This window comes from Bombina bombina, chromosome 3 (assembly GCF_027579735.1).
Source record: "Bombina bombina isolate aBomBom1 chromosome 3, aBomBom1.pri, whole genome shotgun sequence".
NCBI classification, from domain to species: domain Eukaryota; kingdom Metazoa; phylum Chordata; class Amphibia; order Anura; family Bombinatoridae; genus Bombina; species Bombina bombina.
The window spans coordinates 111628644-111656130 of record NC_069501.1 but is presented as its reverse complement, the minus strand read 5'-3'; the positions used below and the strand labels follow the sequence as shown (position 1 = coordinate 111656130).

The window sequence follows — 27487 nt, the reverse complement described above, 5'->3', positions numbered from 1 at the left end:
ATGGCATTTTAGCTAAAAAAATTACTAAGACCTTAAGTATTCAAACTAAGAATAAACAATGCCCGAGATACTCAATATATCTGAAACTGATAAGGTGGCCTTTTAGCAGATTTTTGAATGTCTACTGCTAATGTTTGATTGTTATGTACATGTCTATATTATTTTACTAGCCTATTTACCATCAATTATATTTTGCAATAGTACATTTTAGTAGTTACAAATGTACCCTTAAAAGGCAAAGGACACTCTAATCTATAGCTATCTGTATTATATTATAGAGCACCCCCCACTAGGGGTCAGATAAGATTTCCCCTGCTTCTGGGTAAAGTTTGTGTGACTAGTTTTATAATAGCACTCACTATGTGTATGCCATACTGTCTGGGTACTAAGTTTTCCCACCAGATGATAATGCAGTTTCAATCATAAAATTTACTTGGGCAACACAATTTACCTAGCCTTCATGTGACATAAGGCTTGTAGATTCTTATTAGACCGGCGTCTTTCTTCCCACACAGCCTTTCCTGTCATTTACTAAAAGTTGAGAAAACATCCGCAAGCGCTATGCTTACTTATGGCCCGATTCAAGTGGTACCTGTATTAGCAATGCACTATATTTAAGTGTTGGTTAATCACCTTTCTAATTCACATATTGGGTCCAAGAGTGGCCCAGCTTATTATTTTCTTTCCTCCCCATTGCCCTCCATTATGCCATATTAACAGCTTAGGGGGTCCAAGAGTGGCCTCTATAATTCTCTGGGGGTAACCGTTATATTTCATATTTTATTATATTCTAATTTGAGCTCACTAAAACAGAAAACATGAGGTTTTTTATTATTATTGCATTGCTAAATTACATTTATATCCCTTTCTAGCCTTGACTGTAAATCGAGATTTTGTGCAAGTTAATGCTTTTCCCTTTTCTTTGCCATTGATATGATCTCTTTTTCATGTCATGCAAATTACCGTCTAATGATTATTGTAAGTATCAAACCTCAATAAAAAGGTTTTTAAAAAGGAAAAAAATTAATATTTTTTTTTAATGGTCATGATTTAACTTTAGCTAGATTTATAGCTGTACAAAAGTTCAAAATGATTTGCCTCAGTATTTTAATATTCCAACACCCCATCCTTCAGTACCTTACATAAGAGCACAGGAACTATTATAATCAAAATTGCTAGATAAATCTGTATCTATAAACCACACTTTGGTGCATATTGAGAACAAAACCCCTAAAATGCATAATTTGTGCTAAATGTATCTCTACCTAACCTACAATTTGTTGTATTCCTGTAGCTATACTAGAGTGCAGACCAATCTTATGAAGTAGACACATTAGGAGCAAAAGGTTTTACACTTTTGTAATTTGTCCAGACCTCTTAAAGGATTGAAATCGGGGGTCTCAAATCAATCTCAACTTACTCATAAGCCGCTGACTTAATTGTTGCCTTTGTGGGCAACGAACAAAAATATATATATATTTTCCAAAAGTTTTTCTTAAAAAAATAATTAAGTTCTATATATCTTTAATATACAATTTAAACTAAAACTCAGTTCTAACTGCTAGATGTTTGGCAGTGTTTCTGGAAAGCCACATTTGCTTTGAGGGAGTTGGCAGTATATACAGCTGACACAGTCCTGGAAATAAGCATCCGTCTGTCTAGATTGTTTATTTTGTAAAGTTTATAGGTTGCTCTCCGCCGCTCTCAAGATCCTACATAAGTGTTGTGCATGACCAGCTTCCAGCCTCCTCAGGCTGTAAACCTCTTTCTTCGCTGCTTTTGACTGTTCCATGCAACATTTTTTTTGTAGTTTTCGTCCTTCTAAACAGATTTAGGGCCTGATTAAGGCTGGGTCTAATTCAATTTAAGAAGATGACTGAAAGGCTGCAAATAGCTTGTAAGCCACAAGTTTGGGATGCCTGACTTAAAGGGACACTATACAGCTTGTAATAACAATACATTTCTTTTGTACTGTTAAAGATCATCATATTAGCCAACTCTTAACTTTTTTTGAGACAAATTAACATCCAATTTCTGCAATCAACTTAAACTTCACTTGACTTATTTGGAGGAGCGAACCAGGCTAGCTACAGCCATAAAATTAGTATAAAATGCATTTATTGGCCACTATCAGTTAATGTCAATTAAGGACAGGTGTCTAGCAGAGTTAGCCATAAGAATTAAAGGCAATTCAAGTTCTGAGTATTATGAATTGTTCAATTTTTCAAGCAAATTTACAAGAAAATGGGGCAAATTAAATAATGAAAATATATTGCAAAGTAGTTTCATTACACAAGCATTTTATATACAAATCTCGAGGTATTTACTGTCCCTTTGAATCTGTGTGTGGAGATAAAGAATCATATTAGTAAAAGGGAAAGGAGCCGTTGGGGTATTTTAATATGCATTTGTTTTTCCCTTCTAAAGCCAGCGTTTTTAAGTATCAGTTTTCAAGAAACTACATTCACTAATTCATATGTAGATTCTTTTTAGATGTTCTTGCATGCACCATAAACAAATGTCATATCAAATAACACCCTTACAGGACACATACGAGTACATAATATTTGTAAGAATGTGGCTAAAGTTTTAGTGATGAAAATTTTTTTATATCTTACCTGATAAATTAATTTATTTCATGGTGGCGAGAATCCATGACCTGTTACATATGGGATATACATTTCTCACCATGCAAACCACCCCTCTCTATTCAAGGAATAAAGACTATTAAAAATGTTGTATATTTTAATGTGGCAGGGAAACAGCAGCGCACAAACAATTCAAATAATTTAATATTGACTAAAACTTAGTCAACAAGGATAACAAAAATAGTATAATCCATTTCATCCTTGAATATAAGGCAGTGACTTTTAAACATGGCAGATTTCACATTTACAGAAGAGGCAGGAGAGTAGGCAGTGTGCAAACATTTCTTCCAAGATTGTAACTTCCACTTGTAACATGAACAACTACAGCTTAAAAGAATAAAATTAAAAACTAGACATCTTCGTAATATCTTTTAAAATTAGAGACCCAATTTTCCCAGGAAAAGTAGAGCAACCATCATATAGGACCAGTACTTAAAGATGATTTCAATCAGAATTGCAGCAATATTCATGTATCATGACAAGTGAGGCCATTATGGCTTAGGCACCTTGACCAGAAATCCCTGACCTCAGCTAATGATCCATTTTAGGCATTCCTATTTTATATATACACATCATAAAGCAGGGAAGCAACAAATTAAAATATTCCCTACTATGTCCACATAAAATTTGAATTACACTTTAGTCAATATTCTGGCAGTGAAAAAAAGGCTGTTGAAAGCTGCAACAAAGCACCAGTGTGCAATACAAACATGTCGGACAGAAAAAAAGAAGTTTCTGCTAATGAACAGGTGCAAGTTATTTTCTAGAATCAATGTATAAAAGTGCTTATTATTTCCAAGTATATTTGTAGTCCTTCATGTCTAGCTGACGAATTGATGATTTTCCAAGCACTGAAGCTTGAGCCAGTTGCTGTAACGTTAATGGATGAAGGCCACAATTTCCAAGTTCTGTAAAAGTGCTCTGAAAAAATAAAATTGAAAGCAGAGGTTAGTTTATCTAAACACAGAACAGTAGATGCAGTAAAACTAGACAGGAACACGTACACATTTAGATGCCAAGAGTATCAGTTTTTAACCCTGCTGAAAATCCCGAAAGCAACAAAATACTCCTGGTATAACAAAGTACTGACCTGGGAGGCTTCTTGATTAATTGCTGTATTGAATACTGCTGTTGGCTCGTGTGTATACAGACCGGCTGAAAAAGAGCCACTCTGAGCAGCTTTGAGCAAAATAGTCAGCAAATGCAAAGAATGTGGCATAATGGGGCCGGTTATCTCCAGACTAAATTGATCCTTGTAAGTGGAATGAACCTGAGCCTTGACATTGACACTTCTGGCCTAAAACATAGAACACATTATCAAAATTAACTTGCAGCTAATGAAACTTCTTAAAATTATACACATACGTCTGTAAAGCAATATAAATAAATTAAAAAAAAGAGATAGTCATCTATATGGTGGAGAGAGTGTGGGAAATTGGGCTCGCCAATTCATATCTTGTGGGAATGCCACAAGATTAAAAAATCTTTGGAGATTTGTTTTTAACTTACTCCATCGCCTAAATATCAGCCTACCCATGAATCCTTCCCTAGGACCCCATCATGGGTCCTCTAAGCTTTCAGTTACTGATGGATCTCTTCTGATTTACATATTAATGGCCACAAAGCTGACAATTGCTAGAGATTGGAAGCAAAAGACTACTCCCTCCTTTTCTAAAATTGTAGATTTAGTTGAGTTCATTAGAGACATGGAATCATACACGTTTAAACACACTGGTAAAATGGAGCTTTTTCATAAAATTTGGCGAGGGTAGGACTCTTACGGGGTATCACCCAAGTAGACGGGGTGGTCCACATCCCTCCCTGTTTTCACAAGAGATAGCGGTACTTTCTGGACTGATGAGACCTAAAATTTCCTTCCCTTCCTCCCCCCGGTTTCCCCCCCCCTTTTTTTCCCTCCTATTCAAGTGTTGCTGGTATATATAGGGAGACAGTATTTGACAGTAGCTCAGGCAATATACCCTATTATTGTAGTTTGTCCACTCTAGACATTATTTCAAGATATTATTAAGTTATGATTGTCTTGGTTTTCTTTTTCTCTTTTTTATGGCTATCACAGTTATAGGGGTAACTTTGCCTATATCGGTTGGTCCATAAAGGACCAGTATATTAGCCATTGGTTAATAAGCTATATTTGATTAATGTATTAAAATATGAGTTCCTAAAATGTACATAACCTTATAACGGTTTAAACGTTTGTTGTGCAGTTTTATGTCACATTGTATAACCTTGTACCTTTGCAAACAGAGCCATTTTGACAACTGCACCTGTATTGTATTTGTCTTATTTACTTATGCTACCATTGTATGTATTTTGAGGTTCTCAATAAAAGATTTAAAAAAAAAAAAAAAAAAGATAGTGCAGTGTTCTCACTATTAAATTAAAATTTGAGATGCAGTGCCATATTTTTACTGTTTCGCCTATCAGAGGGATAGATAGAAAATATATAATTTTTTAATATTGGCAATATTGGCAAATCCTTACATTCTTAATTATAAAGGTATTGGTATTCTCAATATCTGATTTAAGCGTTTAAAGGGACAGTCAACTTTTTTTGTTTTAAAAAGATAGATAATTCCTTTATTACCCAATTCCCAAGTTTTGCACAGAAAACAGTTATATTTATACACTTTTTACCTCTGTGATTACCTTGTATCTAAGCCTCTTCTGACATCCCCCTGATCACATGACTATCTATTGACTTGCATTTAAGCCAATTAGTGCTGTGTTGTTGGAACCAACGGGCATCAGCACAATGTTATCTATATGGCTCACATGAACTAGCTTCCCCTGATGTGAAAAGGAAATACAAAAGCATGTGATCATGGGGCTGTCTTTAGGGACTTAAAAAGACAGAAATTTAGAGGTTTAAAGGTTATAAATTATGTTAATATAACAATGTTGGTTGTGCAAAGCTGGGGAATAGGTTAAAAAAAAAAAAAAGTAATTATCTATCTTTTTAAACTATTTTTCTGTTGACTGTCCCTTTAACGACAGGGTTAACTTGTCTACATCGGTACAACGTTCCAATGTAGACAAATTGAAATCCCGCGATTGTGAGATTTCAATGATAGGATCGGGTCGGGGGGCGTCCCTATGAAGCTAGGCATGCCCTACAGACAGCGATCCCATCCAGGAAGCTTCAGGACAGTCAAACAGCTTGGACTTTCTATTCCACCTGAACGGCGCTTAAGCCCGGCACAGTTAGGACGGAATAGAATGCTGCAACGGCGTTAAAAGGTTAATGTGGCTATATCTCCATATGCAGCGTTACAGTTGCTAAAAAAAATAATTTTAATTCCAGTGGTAAAACTTCTCTACCTTTAAGGTCTGCATTGTAGCTCCCCGGAAAGCAATTGGCGAGAGCAGAGTTGGTGGGAGTCCTGCCTGAGAACCTGCTGCAGCCACTATGCTCTTGCAGTTAATTAGAAAATTTAGTAAAGTGAAAGTGTTTGTCCCTTTCACCAGTACAACAGATTCAGGCTTGTGGTCCAGTTTGACTTCGTTCTTTTCTTGCCGACTAGTTCATTTAAAGTTAAGAAAATATATTACACGTTGATTGTTTAACCATCACACGCACATATTAGATAACGGATTCTCAAAACCCAATTGAGAAAATTGCAAGCTTCTTTATTTATATAGTTAAAAGGATACAGTTTTATAGAAATAGAATCTGGCTTTTTAATTTTATCTTGAACTCCCATTTCCTCCAACCAAGAAAAGCTTTCATCCTCCTCACTGTCTACCAAAGCCCTAAAAAAAAAAAATAATTAAAAAACAGTGGTCACACGTAGCTTATTTATTTAAAGGAAAAATACATTCTACCATTTAAATAGTTAAAATGAGAAGTTATTTTATTATGCCAACCCTTGCTTATTATAGATGGATTACAAAATGTATGTTTTCAAAATATAGTGATCTTCTGATATTACAGGAAATATCCCTCATGTCACCAACATGCCAAATCCCTGCTTCTGTCACAGATAATATCCCACAATACAAATTGTCCAGCCAGTTAATAAAATGTAATTTACTATAAAACAGGCAAAACACAATATATGTATAATGCCACACAAGGTGTATATAATTCAAGTGTTTGTGTAATTAATAAATCAGAATCATACTTTGTATATTTCTGTGTATCTTACACAAATTGTGTTGTGCTCATTTTTTTTGTGTGTGTGAAATAAGTGACAGTGTAAGAAAGTGGGAGGGACAGGGGAGTTACCTGTGTGTCTGAATCTCTCTAACCTCTATGTTTTCTAAGCAATTTACGGCTGCAGGTCTCACTGATTTATATCCCCAGGTGTATGCAGGTGACGGATGTTCAAAATACACAATGCACTTAAAGTCTCTTCCTATGTCAAAAATGAAGAATCTGGCTTCCTCCAATCACGGCTTGGACTCAGGCAATGTTGCTCGGGGTGGTGGAAAGGCACAGCCGTGGTTGGAGGAAGCCAGGCAGGGGTGTGGAGGAGAAGGAGGAGGATAGCACTAGAGCGGCTTTCAAGAATAAAAAGTATTTTAACAAAACAAGTAAAATGTAAAGTTTGATGAATGAAAGTGCCTCTGTTTTGAATAGGATTTTTAAAATCCAGGCACACATTCGTCAAACTTTACATTCACTTTAACTTACAGAAAAGTATTGTGTAAAACAAGAAGCAAATGCAAGTTACATTGTAATACATTTCAATTTAATGTGTACTTGCTTCAAACTCAGAATTTAAATCTGCCAGGTGGTGCTCTCTTTTCAACCCTCCATCCCACCTGCTACATTTGTGGTATGTACCAGTTTTAATGTGAATGCTCAATGAACACAAATAATGAAACTTTAAACATTTACATCGCTGAAATGATTATGCACTGTGTGTATTAAAAGTTATTACCGATAGTGCACTAGTTTTTGCTAAATGATTATCATGTTCTTTAACTGTGTATATTTTACACTGGAGCAATCAAATCTTTGAGACATTAAAAAGTTTTGATTTTTATGATTCAGGTAGAGCAAGCAAATTTTAAAAACCTTATAAATTTACTTCATGCTCTTAGTATCCTGTGTTGAACAGCATACCTAGGTAGCCCCAAGCATGTGCATGTGCCTTCAAGCACTCTCAACGAAAGCAACAATACTGTTATGCATCATTGCAAACACTGTGGCCATTGAGAGTGCCGAAGACACATGCTTGAGGCTACCTGGGTATACTGTTCAGAAAAAAAAGATACTAAAAGAAAGTAAATTGGAAAGGTTTTTGTTCATTTTAAATTCAGTTTGTAGTTTTTAAAAATTAAAAAATAAGTGCAAATCAAGCGTTTAATAAACTTTCAATGTTAAGCTTTTTATACTATATACATACACTGTGGCAAACGTTACCCTGTAATCGTGTTAGCGACAACATTGCCACACTTACTCATCTCCTCCACTATTATAACCAGTTTGACTAGTGCCATCATCATTTTTCAAGGTTGACTCAGAGTTCTTTTGCCTTTTGTTAGGATCCTCTTCTACCAAAGGAAGAGAGAATTCAATACCTATAAAGAAAAAAAGGTTTTAAATCGCAGTGTGGTGCGCAGCGGCATTTAGCGGCCTTCTAATTACCATAAAGCAATACCAAAGCCATATATGTCTGCCATTTCTGAACAAAGGGGATCCCAGAGAAGCATTTACAACCATTTATGCCATCATTGCACAAGCTGTTTGTAAATAATTTCAGTGAAAAACCTAAAGTTTGTGAAAAAGTGAACTTTTTTTTGCATTTGATCGCGTTTGGTGGTGAAATGTGGCATGAAATACCAAAATGGGCCTAACTATTGCTACTTTTGAAAACATTCCAATTTACTTTTATCATCAAATTTGCTTTGTTCCCTTGGTAATCTTTGTTGAAAGCTAAACCTAGGTAGGCTCATGCTAATTTCTAAGCCCTTTAAGGCTGCCTCTTATCTCAGTGCATTTTGACAGTTTTTCACAGCTAGACAGCGCTAGTTCATGTGTTCCATATAGATAACAGTGCTTACTCCCATGGCGTCAGCACTTATTGGTTAAAATGCAAATCTGTCAAAAGAACTGAAAAATCACAGAGGTAAAAAAAAATGTATTAATATAACAGTGTTGATTATGCAAAACTGGGGAATGGGTAAGAAAATTATCTTTTTAAACAATAGAAAAATCTGGAGTAGACTGTCCCTTTAAGGGTGAATATTTTTGGAAGAAGAATAGGTTATGAGTCTCTGAAATGCAGATTTCTAGGACTTGATCCCATAAAATGATTATAGATCAGAAAAAATTAAATTTAAATGTTATTTTCCGAACACCAAGTACATACATTTTCTATCAAGCAAATGAAAAAGCAAAAAGGACATGTTAAATATGCTAATCATTTGAGTCACAAGTACTAAGTTAATCGTTTCCCAAATACTGGTATATGGAAGCTTAGTTTATCAAAGCGTGAAATTATATCCATGGACAGCATCAAACTGCTACAAAATCTGCTTAAAGTTTTACAGAAGACAAAATGTACATTTTGTAATTTCCTCTGTAGCTGTATACCTGAAATCCCTTTGGTTTGAGGGCATAATGTGGGGTCTATGTGCATAAGAAGAAAAAAAAAAAGAAAAATATAAATCTAAAAACTGGGGTACGGTTAAAAATGGTAAAAGAATGGGATTAAAATAAAAAAAAACTGCTATAATTCCAGCAACAGAAAAATAGGCACTGTACATTCATATTTAGCTTGGAATTCAAATGCGTGTTAAAGAAATAGACTACCATGAACCCACATGGAACAGTCAAATTATTTTGCAAAATTAAACAAAATAAAGAGTTTGATACCGGATCATTGAGCATAAAAATGATATTCAAGAGTTAAATGGCCATTATAGTGAAAATATTACAGGTTCTCATTTAGAAACTGAAGCTGAGCTAACCAGATTTCCAGAGTCAGTTGTGATCAAAATTACATTTTTTTTCACTATAATGGCCCTTTAAACAAGTTTGAAAAGCAACACGCTTAAAAGATCAACACCTGCTTCAAGAGTCCTATAAAACCATAAGAGATCTTTGGTTGTAACATCAAAAGTGTTACAAGTCCTCTTGTTTATTAACCAGATTGTCAGAGTCAACATTTAATAGGTGGTTTAGTAACAACAAATATCTAAAAAAACTAAACTGCCGTGTTTTGCCATTTTAGAGCTGTATGGGCTTTCAAACCATGCATTTTTAAGAGTTCCTGATGCACGAGGTGTCGTCTATCCGCGACTACCTTGGTGCTGTAAGCTGTATTAACTGAAGACTCAAGAGCCTCAGATAGTACATAGGATAGATTTTTTTAAAGCATTCTGAACTCCTTATGTACTTTTCTTATATGAACTGGTTCCTTGAATAGCTAACATTACATGGTATAGGAACACTGTAAAGAGTATGGTAATCGTACAGCCATATAGCGCGGTCAGCCAGCCACAAACTAAATTATAAAAGGATTTAGAGACACTGATGTCAAAATTAAAAACTTTTAGGGTTCGGAGAGAGAATGCAATTGTAAGAGTCTTTTTAATTCACTTTGTTTCCTTGGTATCCTTTAATGAAAAGCATACATAGGTAAGCTCGGGAGCAGCAATATGCTACTTGGAGGTAACTGGTAGTTGATGGCTATGCAAATATGATATCGTTGGCTAACAAGAGCTAGCTCACAGTATGGAATTGCTATGCGTTTAACCTCTTTGCATTTGCACGTTCCTTTGATCTGGTATTATTCCATGAAACCTTATGCCCAGTAAATATCACATACACCATTTATAATTTTGTGAATGACACTAGAAACGTAAAAAAACAATCTGTGTACATTCTGCTCACCTTCGTTTTTCATGGCCTCCCTCAATCCTCGTGTAGATGGAGACATGACCGCAGTAATCGCATCACTACCTCCTAAGCCAGCTGCCCGAAATAACACAGTAAACTGATAGGTGCAGACATAAAAGTACGGGCACAGCTTCGCTTTCAACAAATTATATAAAGACGTGAAACTGAGGGCCCTGAAAAAACAAGTAAATATAGGGATTAGTTACATTACTTTTATATCAGTAATTATAAAGGACAGAGCATAGAAGCAGCATTTGTAATAGCGGCATGTGTTTTATGGTACAAACATGTCTATATTTAGCTAGAGAATGTCACACAATAAAAAAAAAGGCATTGGGCGCCATGTACTAAGGCGTCAATTTTTTCGCACAGACCGTATCGAAATAACCCGCCGGCATTCGCACCATGCGGATGGCACTTCGTTACATGAATGTACTAAAAACCAAGCCGTAAAATTTCGCGTCTATTGTGTGTCGAAGAAAATCGGATTGATAACTTTGAAGCTTCGTTCGGCGCGAAAGAGCAAAGTTAAGAAGCAGTCTGCGACCTGATTGGTTTAGTTCTTTACCCACGTGACGATCATCAAAGCATCAATAACTTTGGTTAGGTTCCTCGAAAAAGCAGACTGGCTGATGCCAATTATAACGCTAGACACAGCTTGGAATGAACCGGTGGCAAAAAAGTGTAAGGCTGCCAACAGTTTTAATAGTCCGGGTATGGCTTGTGAACGCGCTGTCATAGGTTCCAGGTATTCTGCTATTTCATAGTAAAGTTCCATAATAGCTTCTCTGTCCAAACGGAATCTCTGGATAATCTCTCGATCAGAAATGCTTTCCAAACCCATACGTGGAAGGAAAACTCTAGGGACTCTAATTCTTCTACCTCTCCTTCTTTGCAAGTTGTCAACCAGTGCCTGTATAGCCCTTCTTCCTCGTAATTGAATTAATCGGAAAAGAAACATGTGTAAAAGTGTCTCCATCTTCATTCAGTGATCCAAAAACCAATACTGCTACAATAGTAGTCTAGTCCTTCTACCTGGCATCAGGTTGAGACGCCCTATAGTTTTCTATTGTATTAGCTACCTAAATGGTCGCGAAGCAAATCACGCGAAGTTACAGTGAAAGTTGGAGCGGACGGATTAGTTGTAACATTCATAATTTCCGATTACAGCGAATTTACGTGCGATCGAACATGTAGTAAGTGGAAAAAGGCTTCGGAACGATCACGATCGCTGATGAAAATAGTGGTTTTTCGACCAGATCGCAGATTGGTACATACGAGAAGCAGATCGTGAGCGAATTTTGACGCGGAAATACAGACGGACGGTCACTTCGAAGCTTAATACATGGCGCCCATTATATAAATCAGAAGCGCCACATGGCCCAATATTGTTTGGTCCGGAACTAATAGAACTTAAAGTAATGAGTAAACTCACATTTAGTAGAGCACCTCAATTAGTGCTAAAGATGCGGTCTGGGATCTATTCGGTCACCCAGAAGACCAACTTCCTGCACTGGAACTGATATAATGAATAAAGCACCTCTTGTGATGCTATAGAGGCATGAAGGGATTAATTCAGTCACCCAACAGACTTGTGGCCAGACATCCAAGTGGATTCAGAAAGGTAGATGGATCCCACAGTGAGCCAGAGGGAGATGATTCTCAGGAGAAGGATAAACAATATATCCCAAAACAAAGATGCAGCAAGTGTTCAAATATTAAAAATGACTTTATTAAAAATTATAAAATCACAGGCAACGCGTTTCTCAGCCAATGGCTGTTTCATCAGGCTTCATAAAATATTTACTGAACACTTGCTAAAATATACCCTAAACTTAATTAATTGATATTAAACAGGTGATAGTGGGGTGGGTCCACTTGATTAGTAGTGTGATCCCAACCAATCAGCTGCTATCAAATGGAGCACACATTGAAACATAAACAATATACAGTATAATATACAATGCATAGTAACAAATTTCATACATTCTTAATTAATATTATTCGTATTATATTTCATTTGAACAGATTCAATAAGCTAATAAAATTTAATGAGCTAAAAAAGTCATATCTTATTGTAAGTGATGTAAATAGAGCACACATTGGAGCACGCATTGAAACACAAACAGGACACAATATGGGATATATTGCTTGATGATCATTTTCATGCATTCTTTGGTTCATAATATATTTCATTTGAGCAATAATTTTGATAGACTTACATAGGTCGTACCTTATAAGTGAAATGTTGGAGTGACATGCATGATTTAGTTCAAACAGAACGCAACAATTCCAATGTTTATGAGCGATATAAGTTTTTTCCCAAAATGGGTGTCCCAATCAGCTGTTATTTAGTAGTTGTAATTATATGTAGTTTGAATTAAGCGCCGACGAAGACCGCGTCCATAGGCGCTTAGTGCGCATGACCAACCTCAATCAGCTGTAAGCCTAATTACTACAAACGCTCAAGAGTAGGCGTCGGCAATAACTGCATCCCAAAGCGCAGAGTGCGCATGACTAGCATCAATATATCAGTCAGATCAGGATCGCACAATAGCGATCCTGACTCGATTGCGTGGCGCTATATAATAGGACTAAAGTAGAAAAGGGGCGTGAACTGTAGCGTCCACAATATACCCTTCTGTAATATCCAATGTGTGATTAAAATCATATTCATATCACACCATAGTGGAATTAATGGAAGGAGAGCCCAAACGAACATTAACACCAAAAGTAAACTTGTGGAAACTAACCCACTGCCACTCGCACCATCCGTGTCCCAAATAGCAATACAATCAGACAAGTTCCGGCACCACAGCGAGAAAAGGACATTAGAAGTGCCCAACAGATCAAACATTCAGCATCGGCCAGTCAGGATAATAATCAATCACAAACTGTGATATACCTGTACCAATCAAATAATACCTATCCGTCAGTAGATTAATACATTATATATCAGACTACACCATGAATATAGGATGCAGCAATGGGGCATAATAAGCACAAAAGTCTACAGTTGAACTGCACAAATTCCTAACACAGAAATAAAGATTGCTAGATGTAAACAGTATAAGGGGTGGATATTTGATATAATACCAAGATCGGTGCTTATAAATATTATATATTCCTTAAGCTATATTCTCATAACTTAGCCAATGTGGTATCATTTAAGCCGTTTGTATACATAGGTTATAAACAGATAGAGAGGTTCCACTAACCCTAATAGCAGGATTTAAATCTCATATATAAAAACACAAAATATAAGAGCCAAATATAACTAATATTGCAATGATGGCTAGCAAATTCCATTATAGGAAATTTAAAAACCAAAGGGTATAATACCATCAGAATATAATAATTAAGGAAAAATATATATAATAATAATAAATATGAGGTAATGTGTGATCAATACTAAGTGAATAATATAAACTGAAATAATGAAAGAAGTGACAATCGTTAATCTGACAACTGTAGTCAGTATTTCACCAAAATAAAAATAATAATAATAATTGTTATGATCAGTCAGTCTATAAACAACTCGTATACAGATAAGCGATAAGAGTAAAGGAGCTACTACCAATCTATAAAGGGCATCTCTAATATGGCAATGTTCACAACTAAATGGAAACAAGTGATAAGTGGTTAGTTGTATTGTCCCAACACAAGCCCATAAAGTCGGGTTCCTGATGGGCTCATGGGTAGCAGATTTGATGCATCCATATATATGTGTATATATACAACCAGAGATATATATACACACACACAAACACTAAATGGTAATCAAAATAGTCAGAAGACCAATTGATCAGATCCAGTGGTATAACTGGTTCCCACCTATAGCAAAGTTAAATAACACTCATAAATCGAAAGCTGCTAGATCGACACATTCGTTGAGGCCTTCTGGGGCCAAAGTGTGTAGTTTGTGGATCCAGTAAGTCTCTCTACGTCGTAGAGTGAGCATAGCATTATGGCTATTTCGAGGTATTTGTTCTATAGGTAGTATAGAGAGTGTTTTAGCACTACCTTTGTGTGCATAAGCACAATGTCTGGAAAGGCTATGTTTCAAGAGTTTCTTTTTGATGTTGTAGGTGTGTTCGCTCCATCGTTTTTTGATGGTGCGTCCAGTGCGTCCTACATATTGGACCCCACAAACACAGCTAACAAGATAAACCACATAGGTAGACTCACAGGACATCCTCTTTGTGATTTTAAATTGTTCTCCTGTTTGATTGGAAAGAAATGTGTTTGTTCCACTTTTCACGGCTTTGCACATATTGCACCTCGGTTTCAAACATTTAAATATTCCATGTCTTGGTAAAAAATTGCCCATAAAAATCTTATTAATCCCTATATTAAAGTTGTGAGTGCCCACCTTGTCCCTCACAACTTTACTAGGGGCCAGTTTGTTCTTAAGCGTGGGGGCCCTTCTAAATACTACCCTCGGTTTCCTATAAGTGTATTCCTTAAGATAAGGATCATTACAGATAATAGGCCAGTGTTTATGGATTATTTGCTTGATTTGTCGGAATTGGTTACTATAACCAGTTACGAATATTGGTATTTCTAAAATGTCATTGGATTGTTGCTTGGTAATAGATTTTTTGTTGTAATTTTTCTTTTTGTCTTGTACTAGATATTTATTTCTATCATCTTCTAGGGCTCTGAGATAGCCTTTGAGTACCAGATCCAAGGGATAGCCCTTCTCTAGGAACCTATCCTTTAATATTTGGGATTGTGCTATATAGCTTTCAATTGTGCTACAGTTCCGCCTAATGCGTCTGAACTGTCCGTATGGTACATTCTTTTTCCAACTATGGTAATGGTTACTATTGTAGTTCAAAAAGCTGTTACAATCTACCTTTTTAAAAAAGGTTTCAGATATAATGGTTCCAACTTCTGAGAAGGATAATAACAGATCAAGATATTCTATCTTAGAGGACTGAATGTTACTAGTAAAAGTTAAACCAAATTCATTGTCATTCAAAGATGACGAATATAGTAGAGCATCTTCATATGAGCCCTTAAATATGAATATCAAATCGTCAATATAACGTCCATAGAACACCAGACCCGCACCCATAGGAGACCCATAGACATGAGTCTCCTCAAATTTGCCCATATAGAGATTGGCAAAACTGGGTGCGAATCTGGTGCCCATGGCCGTGCCTTTGACTTGAAGGTGGTATTTACCTTGATAGATAAAATAATTATGGTGTACCCAGTTTTGCCAATCTCTATATGGGCAAATTTGAGGAGACTCATGTCTATGGGTCTCCTATGGGTGCGGGTCTGGTGTTCTATGGACGTTATATTGACGATTTGATATTCATATTTAAGGGCTCATATGAAGATGCTCTACTATATTCGTCATCTTTGAATGACAATGAATTTGGTTTAACTTTTACTAGTAACATTCAGTCCTCTAAGATAGAATATCTTGATCTGTTATTATCCTTCTCAGAAGTTGGAACCATTATATCTGAAACCTTTTTTAAAAAGGTAGATTGTAACAGCTTTTTGAACTACAATAGTAACCATTACCATAGTTGGAAAAAGAATGTACCATACGGACAGTTCAGACGCATTAGGCGGAACTGTAGCACAATTGAAAGCTATATAGCACAATCCCAAATATTAAAGGATAGGTTCCTAGAGAAGGGCTATCCCTTGGATCTGGTACTCAAAGGCTATCTCAGAGCCCTAGAAGATGATAGAAATAAATATCTAGTACAAGACAAAAAGAAAAATTACAACAAAAAATCTATTACCAAGCAACAATCCAATGACATTTTAGAAATACCAATATTCGTAACTGGTTATAGTAACCAATTCCGACAAATCAAGCAAATAATCCATAAACACTGGCCTATTATCTGTAATGATCCTTATCTTAAGGAATACACTTATAGGAAACCGAGGGTAGTATTTAGAAGGGCCCCCACGCTTAAGAACAAACTGGCCCCTAGTAAAGTTGTGAGGGACAAGGTGGGCACTCACAACTTTAATATAGGGATTAATAAGATTTTTATGGGCAATTTTTTACCAAGACATGGAATATTTAAATGTTTGAAACCGAGGTGCAATATGTGCAAAGCCGTGAAAAGTGGAACAAACACATTTCTTTCCAATCAAACAGGAGAACAATTTAAAATCACAAAGAGGATGTCCTGTGAGTCTACCTATGTGGTTTATCTTGTTAGCTGTGTTTGTGGGGTCCAATATGTAGGACGCACTGGACGCACCATCAAAAAACGATGGAGCGAACACACCTACAACATCAAAAAGAAACTCTTGAAACATAGCCTTTCCAGACATTGTGCTTATGCACACAAAGGTAGTGCTAAAACACTCTCTATACTACCTATAGAACAAATACCTCGAAATAGCCATAATGCTATGCTCACTCTACGACGTAGAGAGACTTACTGGATCCACAAACTACACACTTTGGCCCCAGAAGGCCTCAACGAATGTGTCGATCTAGCAGCTTTCGATTTATGAGTGTTATTTAACTTTGCTATAGGTGGGAACCAGTTATACCTCTGGATCTGATCAATTGGTCTTCTGACTATTTTGATTACCATTTAGTGTTTGTGTGTGTGTATATATATCTCTGGTTGTATATATACACATATATATGGATGCATCAAATCTGCTACCCATGAGCCCATCAGGAACCCGACTTTATGGGCTTGTGTTGGGACAATACAACTAACCACTTATCACTTGTTTCCATTTAGTTGTGAACATTGCCATATTAGAGATGCCCTTTATAGATTGGTAGTAGCTCCTTTACTCTTATCGCTTATCTGTATACGAGTTGTTTATAGACTGACTGATCATAACAATTATTATTATTATTTTTATTTTGGTGAAATACTGACTACAGTTGTCAGATTAACGATTGTCACTTCTTTCATTATTTCAGTTTATATTATTCACTTAGTATTGATCACACATTACCTCATATTTATTATTATTATATATATTTTTCCTTAATTATTATATTCTGATGGTATTATACCCTTTGGTTTTTAAATTTCCTATAAAGGAATTTGCTAGCCATCATTGCAATATTAGTTATATTTGGCTCTTATATTTTGTGTTTTTATATATGAGATTTAAATCCTGCTATTAGGGTTAGTGGAACCTCTCTATCTGTTTATAACCTATGTATACAAACGGCTTAAATGATACCACATTGGCTAAGTTATGAGAATATAGCTTAAGGAATATATAATATTTATAAGCACCGATCTTGGTATTATATCAAATATCCACCCCTTATACTGTTTACATCTAGCAATCTTTATTTCTGTGTTAGGAATTTGTGCAGTTCAACTGTAGACTTTTGTGCTTATTATGCCCCATTGCTGCATCCTATATTCATGGTGTAGTCTGATATATAATGTATTAATCTACTGACGGATAGGTATTATTTGATTGGTACAGGTATATCACAGTTTGTGATTGATTATTATCCTGACTGGCCGATGCTGAATGTTTGATCTGTTGGGCACTTCTAATGTCCTTTTCTCGCTGTGGTGCCGGAACTTGTCTGATTGTATTGCTATTTGGGACACGGATGGTGCGAGTGGCAGTGGGTTAGTTTCCACAAGTTTACTTTTGGTGTTAATGTTCGTTTGGGCTCTCCTTCCATTAATTCCACTATGGTGTGATATGAATATGATTTTAATCACACATTGGATATTACAGAAGGGTATATTGTGGACGCTACAGTTCACGCCCCTTTTCTACTTTAGTCCTATTATATAGCGCCACGCAATCGAGTCAGGATCGCTATTGTGCGATCCTGATCTGACTGATATATTGATGCTAGTCATGCGCACTCTGCGCTTTGGGATGCAGTTATTGCCGACGCCTACTCTTGAGCGTTTGTAGTAATTAGGCTTACAGCTGATTGAGGTTGGTCATGCGCACTAAGCGCCTATGGACGCCGTCTTCGTCGGCGCTTAATTCAAACTACATATAATTACAACTACTAAATAACAGCTGATTGGGACACCCATTTTGGGAAAAAACTTATATCGCTCATAAACATTGGAATTGTTGCGTTCTGTTTGAACTAAATCATGCATGTCACTCCAACATTTCACTTATAAAGGTACGACCTATGTAAGTCTATCAAAATTATTGCTCAAATGAAATATATTATGAACCAAAGAATGCATGAAAATGATCATCAAGCAATATATCCCATATTGTGTCCTGTTTGTGTTTCAATGCGTGCTCCAATGTGTGCTCTATTTACATCACTTACAATAAGATATGACTTTTTTAGCTCATTAAATTTTATTAGCTTATTGAATCTGTTCAAATGAAATATAATACGAATAATATTAATTAAGAATGTATGAAATTTGTTACTATGCATTGTATATTATACTGTATATTGTTTATGTTTCAATGTGTGCTCCATTTGATAGCAGCTGATTGGTTGGGATCACACTACTAATCAAGTGGACCCACCCCACTATCACCTGTTTAATATCAATTAATTAAGTTTAGGGTATATTTTAGCAAGTGTTCAGTAAATATTTTATGAAGCCTGATGAAACAGCCATTGGCTGAGAAACGCGTTGCCTGTGATTTTATAATTTTTAATAAAGTCATTTTTAATATTTGAACACTTGCTGCATCTTTGTTTTGGGATATATTGTTTATCCTTCTCCTGAGAATCATCTCCCTCTGGCTCACTGTGGGATCCATCTACCTTTCTGAATCCACTTGGATGTCTGGCCACAAGTCTGTTGGGTGACTGAATTAATCCCTTCATGCCTCTATAGCATCACAAGAGGTGCTTTATTCATTATATCAGTTCCAGTGCAGGAAGTTGGTCTTCTGGGTGACCGAATAGATCCCAGACCGCATCTTTAGCACTAATTGAGGTGCTCTACTAAATGTGAGTTTACTCATTACTTTAAGTTCTATTAGTTCCGGACCAAACAATATTGGGCCATGTGGCGCTTCTGTTTTTTCTTTTCATAGATTGCTGTTCCTGGATCCTGGCCTGGATTATCACAGATAGCTGCCTCTTTCCTTAATAGAGACTTTCACTTTATTGTTACTTTGTTTGTCTATATATATCATTTGTATTACTTTGTATCACATTGTTATTGGTTTACACTGATTAATATTGCACATTGTATGATATATTATTTTGTATCATAATTTATTCTGGTGAACACTGTATATTGTTTGATATATCTCTTTAGACTAATTTTGCTAACATTATCTAATAATTTTTAGATTAATATATTATTATTTGGTTATTTCTCCATATTCACACTTAGGGCGCCCCCTCACTTTTTTCTTTGATTATATAAATCAACCAACTACACAGTAATGTTGGAAATTAAGTAACAGGAATCTAATGTAACAGGTACACTTCTATCTTGAGAATTACGCCCATTAACCTTACACAAATTGAATACTTATATTAACTTTAAAGGGACAGTCTACACCAGAATTGTTATAGATAGAAAATCCCTTTTTTAGCCATTCCCCAGTTTTGCATAACCAACACAGTTATATTTATATATTTTTACCTCTGTGATTATGTTTTATCTAAGCCTCTGCAAACTTCCTTTATTTCAGTTCTTTTGACAGATTTGCAGTTTAGCCAATCAGTGATGGCTCCCAGGTAACTTCACGTGCAGGAGCACAGTGTTATCTATATGAAAAACATGAACTAACACCCTGTAGTGGTGAAAAACCTGTTAAAATGCATTCTTAAGAGACGGCCTTCAAGGTCTAAGAAATTAGCATATGAATCTCCTAGGTTAAGCTTTCAACTAAGAATACCAAGAGAACAAAGCAAAATTGGAAAATGACATGCCCTATCTGAATCATGAAAGTTTTTTTTGTACTAGACTGTTTCAAGGGACATGAAACCAAAAAAATGTCATGATTTAGGTAGAAAATACTAATTTTAAACAACTTTCCAATTTACTTCTATTATCAAATGTGCTTCATTCTTTTGGTATAATTTGTTGAAGGAGCAGCAATGCATTACTGTGTTCTAACTGAAAAATGGGTGAGCCAATGACAATCTGTGTGTAATACATATATATATATATATATACACATATATATACACATATATATATATATATATATATATATATATATATATATATACATATATATATATATATACATATATATATACACACATATATATACATATATATATACACACATATATATACACATATATATATATATATATATATACACACATACATACATATACACACATATACATGTATACATATATACATATATAATATATATATATATATATACAGCCACCAATCAGCAGCTAGAACCTAGGTTCTTTGCTGTACCTGAGCTTTCCTAGATAAACCTTTCAGCAAAGAACAAGAGAATAAAGCTAATTAAATAGAGGTAAATTGGAAAGTTATTTGAAATTGTATTTTCTAAATCATGAAAGAAATGTTTTAGGTTTCATGTCTTTAAGCAGTTTATCTGCATGACCTGTGATACACAATGGTCTTGTGCAGACTACTAACCCAGGGGAAGTATAGACCCTAAGTATTCTGAATGGGAGGAAGTAAAATAAGTTTTATATTTACTGTTCCTATGAGCCAAAAGAAAAGAAGAAAAAAAAAAAAAAAAAAAAAAAAAGTAGCTATGTACTAAAACGATGGAAATTAAAGGGACATTATACGCTCATTTTTTTCTTTGCATAAATGTTTTGTAGATGATCTATTTATATAGCCCATGAAGGTGTTTTTTTTGGGTTTTTTATATAATTTTTATTGAGGTTTTTTTTTTGTCAAGACAAACAATTAGTAATTGCCAAAACATAATATAAGAGACAAAAGACTATTACAGAATAAGCTACAGACATATGCCAAATAAAGAGACAATATAATCGAATGACAAATTACTTTCCCATAATACATAAGTGCCTTGTTAACTGAACACCCACTGTATGATGTAAGCGACCACTTTTAGGCCACGTGGAGTCGTCAGAAACATAATATAAAGTGGGCAACCATGAATTGGAGTGGGCCACTCGTAGACCCTTATTGAAAAAACTATTTTTTAACTTTTTTATACTGTAGGATTATAGATAAATTCTAGTAAATAAACTTGTATTCAGTATAGTATAATAAAATCCAAACTCCCTTAGTAATAAATAGGTGAGTTTCGCATTATGGAGCTATGTGAATTAGAGGAAAATACCAAGGGGGTGGTGGTAAGTGCGGTATAGGAGAGAGAAGCCGCTTTTTTAGTTCTCCTAAGACTAGGAGACACATTGTAGAAAGGGGAGGGGGAGGTGGTAAATTAATGCGATCAATAAACTATATGCCAAAAGGAAGCTTTTAATATATAGGGTATCAATTATATAATGCTGTTACTCTGAGGAGGAGAACAAGTGAAGCTGTAAAGAAGACAGGGTGTATGCAGGGGTTGTAAACTCAACTGGTTAGTATAATTGATCAGTCCTGCTGATCTAAATAAAGTAGGTAAAGTCAATAGGGGGGGGGGGGTTATATGTGTGAATAAAACCTTTTAATAATAGTGTAATATACAAGAAGCTCTCAGCTAGTGGGTAGGAGGCAAAGAGGAACACTATGTGACGATGATGGCTTACCAGAAGAATATAACCCCCGGCAACCGTTCCTAAGCTCAACTATAAACAAGCGGATATCCCAAAAATCATAGGGGACTATACACATCTGTGTACACGCACCCTCATACACATATACCTGTACGCATGTACATATGTTTGGATAAGACTAGAATTACATAGGCCCGTTAAGTGTACTATGGTACCCCTATAGTATGAACATTGGTTGATATGTGATATGGTGAATAATCTTGCCATATACGTCAAATATCCACTATGGTATAAATAAATAGGTCACTGGAGCTAGTGGGCATTGGATGCTACCTCGGCTGCTGGCAGCACAGTTACACCAAGTGAGTGAATTGTGGCAAGTATAGTGGTGGAGATGGCTTTATGAGGATAGCTAAAAAAGTGTGAATGCTGAGCTAAAGGATCTATTAGTGTGGAAGCGATAAACTAAATGTTGAGGCAGAATTCATACATATGCACAAAAATCAGGAGGCATTATATAGTCTAGTAATGGGAATACCAGGAGGGAAATGAACAGCCTAAAAATCCTAATGTAAATTAGTACAACCAAAGTTGGGTATATATTGACATGCTAGCAAACAGATAATCCAAAAATCAGTAATATCCTAGCAAGTTGCAATATTACAAAAGTGCTTAACAGTCATTAATATTTGATGGGTTGTCATAAGGGGTTCATTTCTCCAGGCTCTAGAGAGAAGGGCAGTAGCTCAGTCTCTTATATAAGAAAAGGACCACAGCTTGGTAAACAGCCTGTGTTAACGTCTAAGATTAATATTAAATGAACCTATTATGAATGCTAACAATCCTGCACAAGGATCCTATCTTCAATAATGAGCAATGTCCATACTGTGCTCATTTACATTTGGCTTTAAAAATCAAACTAGGTTGCTGCAGTCATAACATTAAACAAGCATTAACTTTAAAATAACACATGCATCATAAAAAAACAACTGTCATATAAACCTGTCGTGCTAGACATAACTGTTCAGTGTTAAGGAAATTAGAATGACCATGTCCTGGGGTAGGTTTCCATAGGAATCAAACTTAGTAGGTGACCAGAGAGAAAATGTCTTCAGTGAGGCTGTCGGGAGCAGGCTAGCCGATACCCAACTTGACACCAACTTGCCCTAAAATCAGTGGGAAGCTGTAGTGCTGAATATCGCTGGGGCAGTTTAGTTGTGGCTTATACTCGGTCGCTCCTGCCCCTACACCACGGAGCAAGGGGAAAGCCCCACAAACATGGTCGCAGTCTGCAAATTTCATGCGCCCCGTAGCTGCAGGCCTGATATGACCTGTGTCCTGTACCCCAGAGAAGTGTTGATAGGTTAGTTGCGGCACGGGAATCCCACACGAGCCTTGCGCCCAGATCAACCCCTGAACAGGTTGGGGAGTATGTGTTAGCAGTGGTTCCTTTATGTCACTATGAAGCGCACCTGAATGAGAGACCTGCAGCGTAGTAACGGAGCTCAACTCCTCATTAATATCTCGCCCCCACACAGTCAGTTTCATCATAGCACCACATGGAGTGCCCTGGTGTTAAGATTAAAGATGGCGACTGTCGTGGGCCTGCTGCATCCTCCTCTTGTTGCTCATCTTCGCCAGCGGTTAGGGCAGTCGGAACAGAAGTGACAGCCATAAGAGGCTTAAATGCCTCAGTCACTGCATCCAGAAGAGCGTTGTTGTGGTGGTCTAGTAAGTCTTTTAGCCGAGATAGAAAAAGCGCAGCCATGTATTCCTGTACTCAGTATCACATTAGAAGGCAGAAAAAAGGGATTGCAAAAATCACGATGTTTAGCACTGCAAAGTTCCCCCAGCAGTAATTCAAGAGATAACATCCAATTTAAATCTCCAAGATAAAAAGGTAGAAGTAGGGAAAATATGCCGAATAGCCTTGTAAAATTATTATATAAAGTAGGAGCTCATGATATGTGCGTCTAGCATAAAGGGTCTTTCTATAAGCAAAGGAAGGGGGGGGGGGGTGTCTGCAATTTCCCACTTGCAGTGGGTGTTCCAGTTACCTTTTTAACAGCGCTAAACTGAGAGCTTGTAAGTAAGTTTTTAAACAGTTTTTTTTACTGGATTTTTATATCCGTATCTGTGCATATTATTCTTTATAGTAGTGTTTAGTACATGCAGTTATATGAAAGTCTATACTGTCCCTTTAACACTCTGTTCAATAAATTTGTGTGACATTTTCAGTAAGGTAGATTCCACAAGGAATGTAAACACAACAGTTTTCTAAAGACACGTCCCTGCAAGATTGTCTCAGTTGTGATTATTGGGGATCCACCAACATAAGGAATCATAAGCACATTATAATAGGTCTACTCTGAAATCACAGCAGTGCTTAAAAAAAACACAAATTAATCATCAGGGACACCTACCATTCACTCATTAAAACTTGTTGTAAATCTTCATCATGCGACCAGGGGCTATTTTTTCCTGCCATTTTGCGATCTGCCCCAATTCTAGGGAAAAGCTGAAGCCAAGGAAGAGATGGGTGTAGCCAATAAACAAGACTTTGCTGGAATGCACAGCGAAGGTCAGCGGATAGCTTTGGTTCCTGAAAAATGAATGATCATAATTATTAAGTGTTAAAGCTCTCCAATAACACAATCGGAATAACGTTAAAATGAAAGATTTCAAAATGCATTTTTCCAAAATGAACTTAAAAATAAAAAAACACATCACAACAACTACCAACAAAATGTCTCTACGGACTTTGACTGACTAGTAAACTAGAGTTCTGCGATAATCCTGCAGCCCAAAACAAGACACGCGGGAGGGGGCACTCTACGCCGGCTCCACCATAAAGCTCCAAAATAGACTCCAGCGCACCCAGAACGCCTCGGCCAGACTCATCCTCGACATCCCTCGCCAATGCCACATTACCAAAAGAATAACCTTCAAGCTTCTCACCCATACATTCAAGGCCCTCCACAACATCTGTCCCGAATACAGACGAGCAAGCCCTCACAGTCATCCCCTGCATCAGGAAAACCACAGCGGGAGGCCGATACTTCTCTCACCTGGCAGCCAAGACTTAGATCACCCTCCCGCTGCAGAAAGGACATTAAGACCGGACCTTAAGACCTGGCTCTTCAACTGAGCTGAAACCCTCAGCGCCTTGAGACCCTTACGTGTGAATAGCCGTGCTTTACAAGAACCCAATAGACAGACACATCTGAAGCATCACAGTGAATCAAATTAGAATAAGCTGTACTATTTTTTCTTTATTTTTAATCAAAAGGAAAACACAACAACAAAAGGAAGCCTAAAGACAATGGTGGCCAGGTGTCATTTGTAAGGGAAAGAAATGGATCTCATTTTTCACCTTTATAGCACAGTAAAATGTAGATCTGATAACTTTACATCCTGGCAAAAGAATATTTAGAAACCACATTAAAAAAAACTGTATACTCAGCATTCTTGACTTAAAAATTGTTTCTTTGAATACGTTTTCAGTTCAATGAACTAATATTGAAGTTTCATCTGCAAATCATTTACAAGATGAATTTTACATACAATATAATTTGTTTTTTCCAACCACAATGGAGGGGGAAGAAATAAAAAAAAAAAAAAAAAAAAAAAAAAAAAATGAATTATCACACACACACACACACATTATTTCATCCACAAAACTTAAATCTTTTTTTATTTTTTTTAATAAAAAAAAACACAACCAATATGATGCTGGGGTCGTACAGAAACTATAACACTTCATATAAAGAAAAGAAACAACTCTAGCTAGGTAATGTCCTTTGTGTATACAGTGAAGATAAGGTGGCCTGTGTGTATAGAAAGAATGTATGTCTCTCTGCAAGTTCAGCCCATTAGAACACTGTGTGGTTTCAATGACCAAAGGCAGCTGCTTCATATATAAAAGATAAACCTAAAGGAGCAATTTCCCTTACAGTATGTACGCTGCAGCTTGTATAACAAGCCATTTGAAAAACATTAAGGGGAAACCAATTTTACACTACACTGTCCTTTTAAAGGGAGTTTTAAATGCACAAATTTGTATTTAACTAACTTTCTATAGACAGTGCTATTTGTATTACAATTTCTTAACAAACGGTAAAGTTTATGTGCAAGAGGCCATGTTTTCTACTTTTGTGGTACGAAAAAATAAAGCATCTGCAAGAGTTATGCAGCAACTGTGTATAAACTGGTCAAACAAATTTATGTACAGACTTTTCTGAAAGAGGTAAGGAGGTGACCTTGTGCAAACTGACACATTGAAAATAAGTGGATGATGAATGCAGTTATATCTGAACATTAGCACATGGAGAACACATACTGCCCCAAACAAACCCACGTCTCTGACTCAAGCAGTGTATAGCCATGTTTGAGTCTGAAGATTGTTTTATCATACCTGTATACTGTGTGGCAAATTGACCGGTGTAGCACGAGAATGCAAAATAAACCCTTGAGCTTCTTCTTGGGCTTTCAGGTGATCAGCCCAATTGAATGATTGGGAAGATGTGAATAGCAAACGTGTCTTAAGGCTCCAGTCAGCAGGAAAAGTAACAGATCCCTTTGGAGGCTCATGTGAAATAATTGTTTTTTCTGGGGACTAAAAATAAATAAAAATCTTATATGAACATAGAAGTACAAGCACGTAGAATATTCTGCTCTCATGGAAGCATTTTTGCTCTTTTATAAGAAAGTAGTCTATTAAACCACTTAAAGGGTCAGAAAACCCAAACATTTTCATTCGTGATTTAGACAGAACATACAATTTCAAACTACTTACTAATTTACTTCTATTGTCAAATGTGCTTCATTCTCTTGTAATTCTTTCCTGAGGGAACAGCATTGCACTACTGGCAGATAGCTGAACGCATCTAGTTAGCCAATCACAAAAGATGTGTATGTATTTTTTTAACAAGGGATACCAAGAGAACATTTGAAAATAGAAGTGAATTTAAAAAGTATCTTAAAATGACATAATTTATCTGAATTATGCACATTTAATCTCGACTTTCCTATCCCTTTAAAGTACCCACCCCAAGGTAGAATAAAAAGGAAATTTATGCTTACCTGATAAATGTATTTCTTTTACGATATGACGAGTCCACGGATTTCATCCTTATGGGATTACGCCTCCTGGTCAGCAGGAAGTGGCAAAGAGCACCACAGCAGAGCTGTATATATATAGCTCCTCCCTTCCCTCCCACTCCAGTCATTCCACCGAAATTAGGAAGAGAAAGGAAAAGCCAAAGGTGCAGAGGTGACTGAAGTTTAAAAAAAATAAACTCCATGGTGGAGCAATTGGTCTAAACACAGTCTTGATTCTGGTCAGAGCCTGACAAA

The 27487-nt window shown here is 36.2% G+C and overlaps 1 protein-coding gene across 1 annotated transcript in view; it reads right to left on the bottom strand.

Moving 5' to 3' along the window:
• Nucleotides 1-2727: 2727 nt before the first annotated feature.
• DONSON (DNA replication fork stabilization factor DONSON) overlaps nt 2728-27487 on the bottom strand; it is a 37595-nt gene continuing 12835 nt past the window's right edge. The window contains exons 3-10 of the mRNA XM_053704548.1: nt 26547-26747; nt 24556-24734; nt 10513-10691; nt 8075-8195; nt 6321-6419; nt 5988-6186; nt 3739-3945; nt 2728-3569 (exon numbers count right to left, since the gene is read on the bottom strand). Coding sequence (XP_053560523.1) covers nt 3438-3569; nt 3739-3945; nt 5988-6186; nt 6321-6419; nt 8075-8195; nt 10513-10691; nt 24556-24734; nt 26547-26747 — 1317 coding nt within the window. The 3' untranslated portion in view covers nt 2728-3437. The remainder of the gene's footprint in view (nt 3570-3738; nt 3946-5987; nt 6187-6320; nt 6420-8074; nt 8196-10512; nt 10692-24555; nt 24735-26546; nt 26748-27487) is intronic.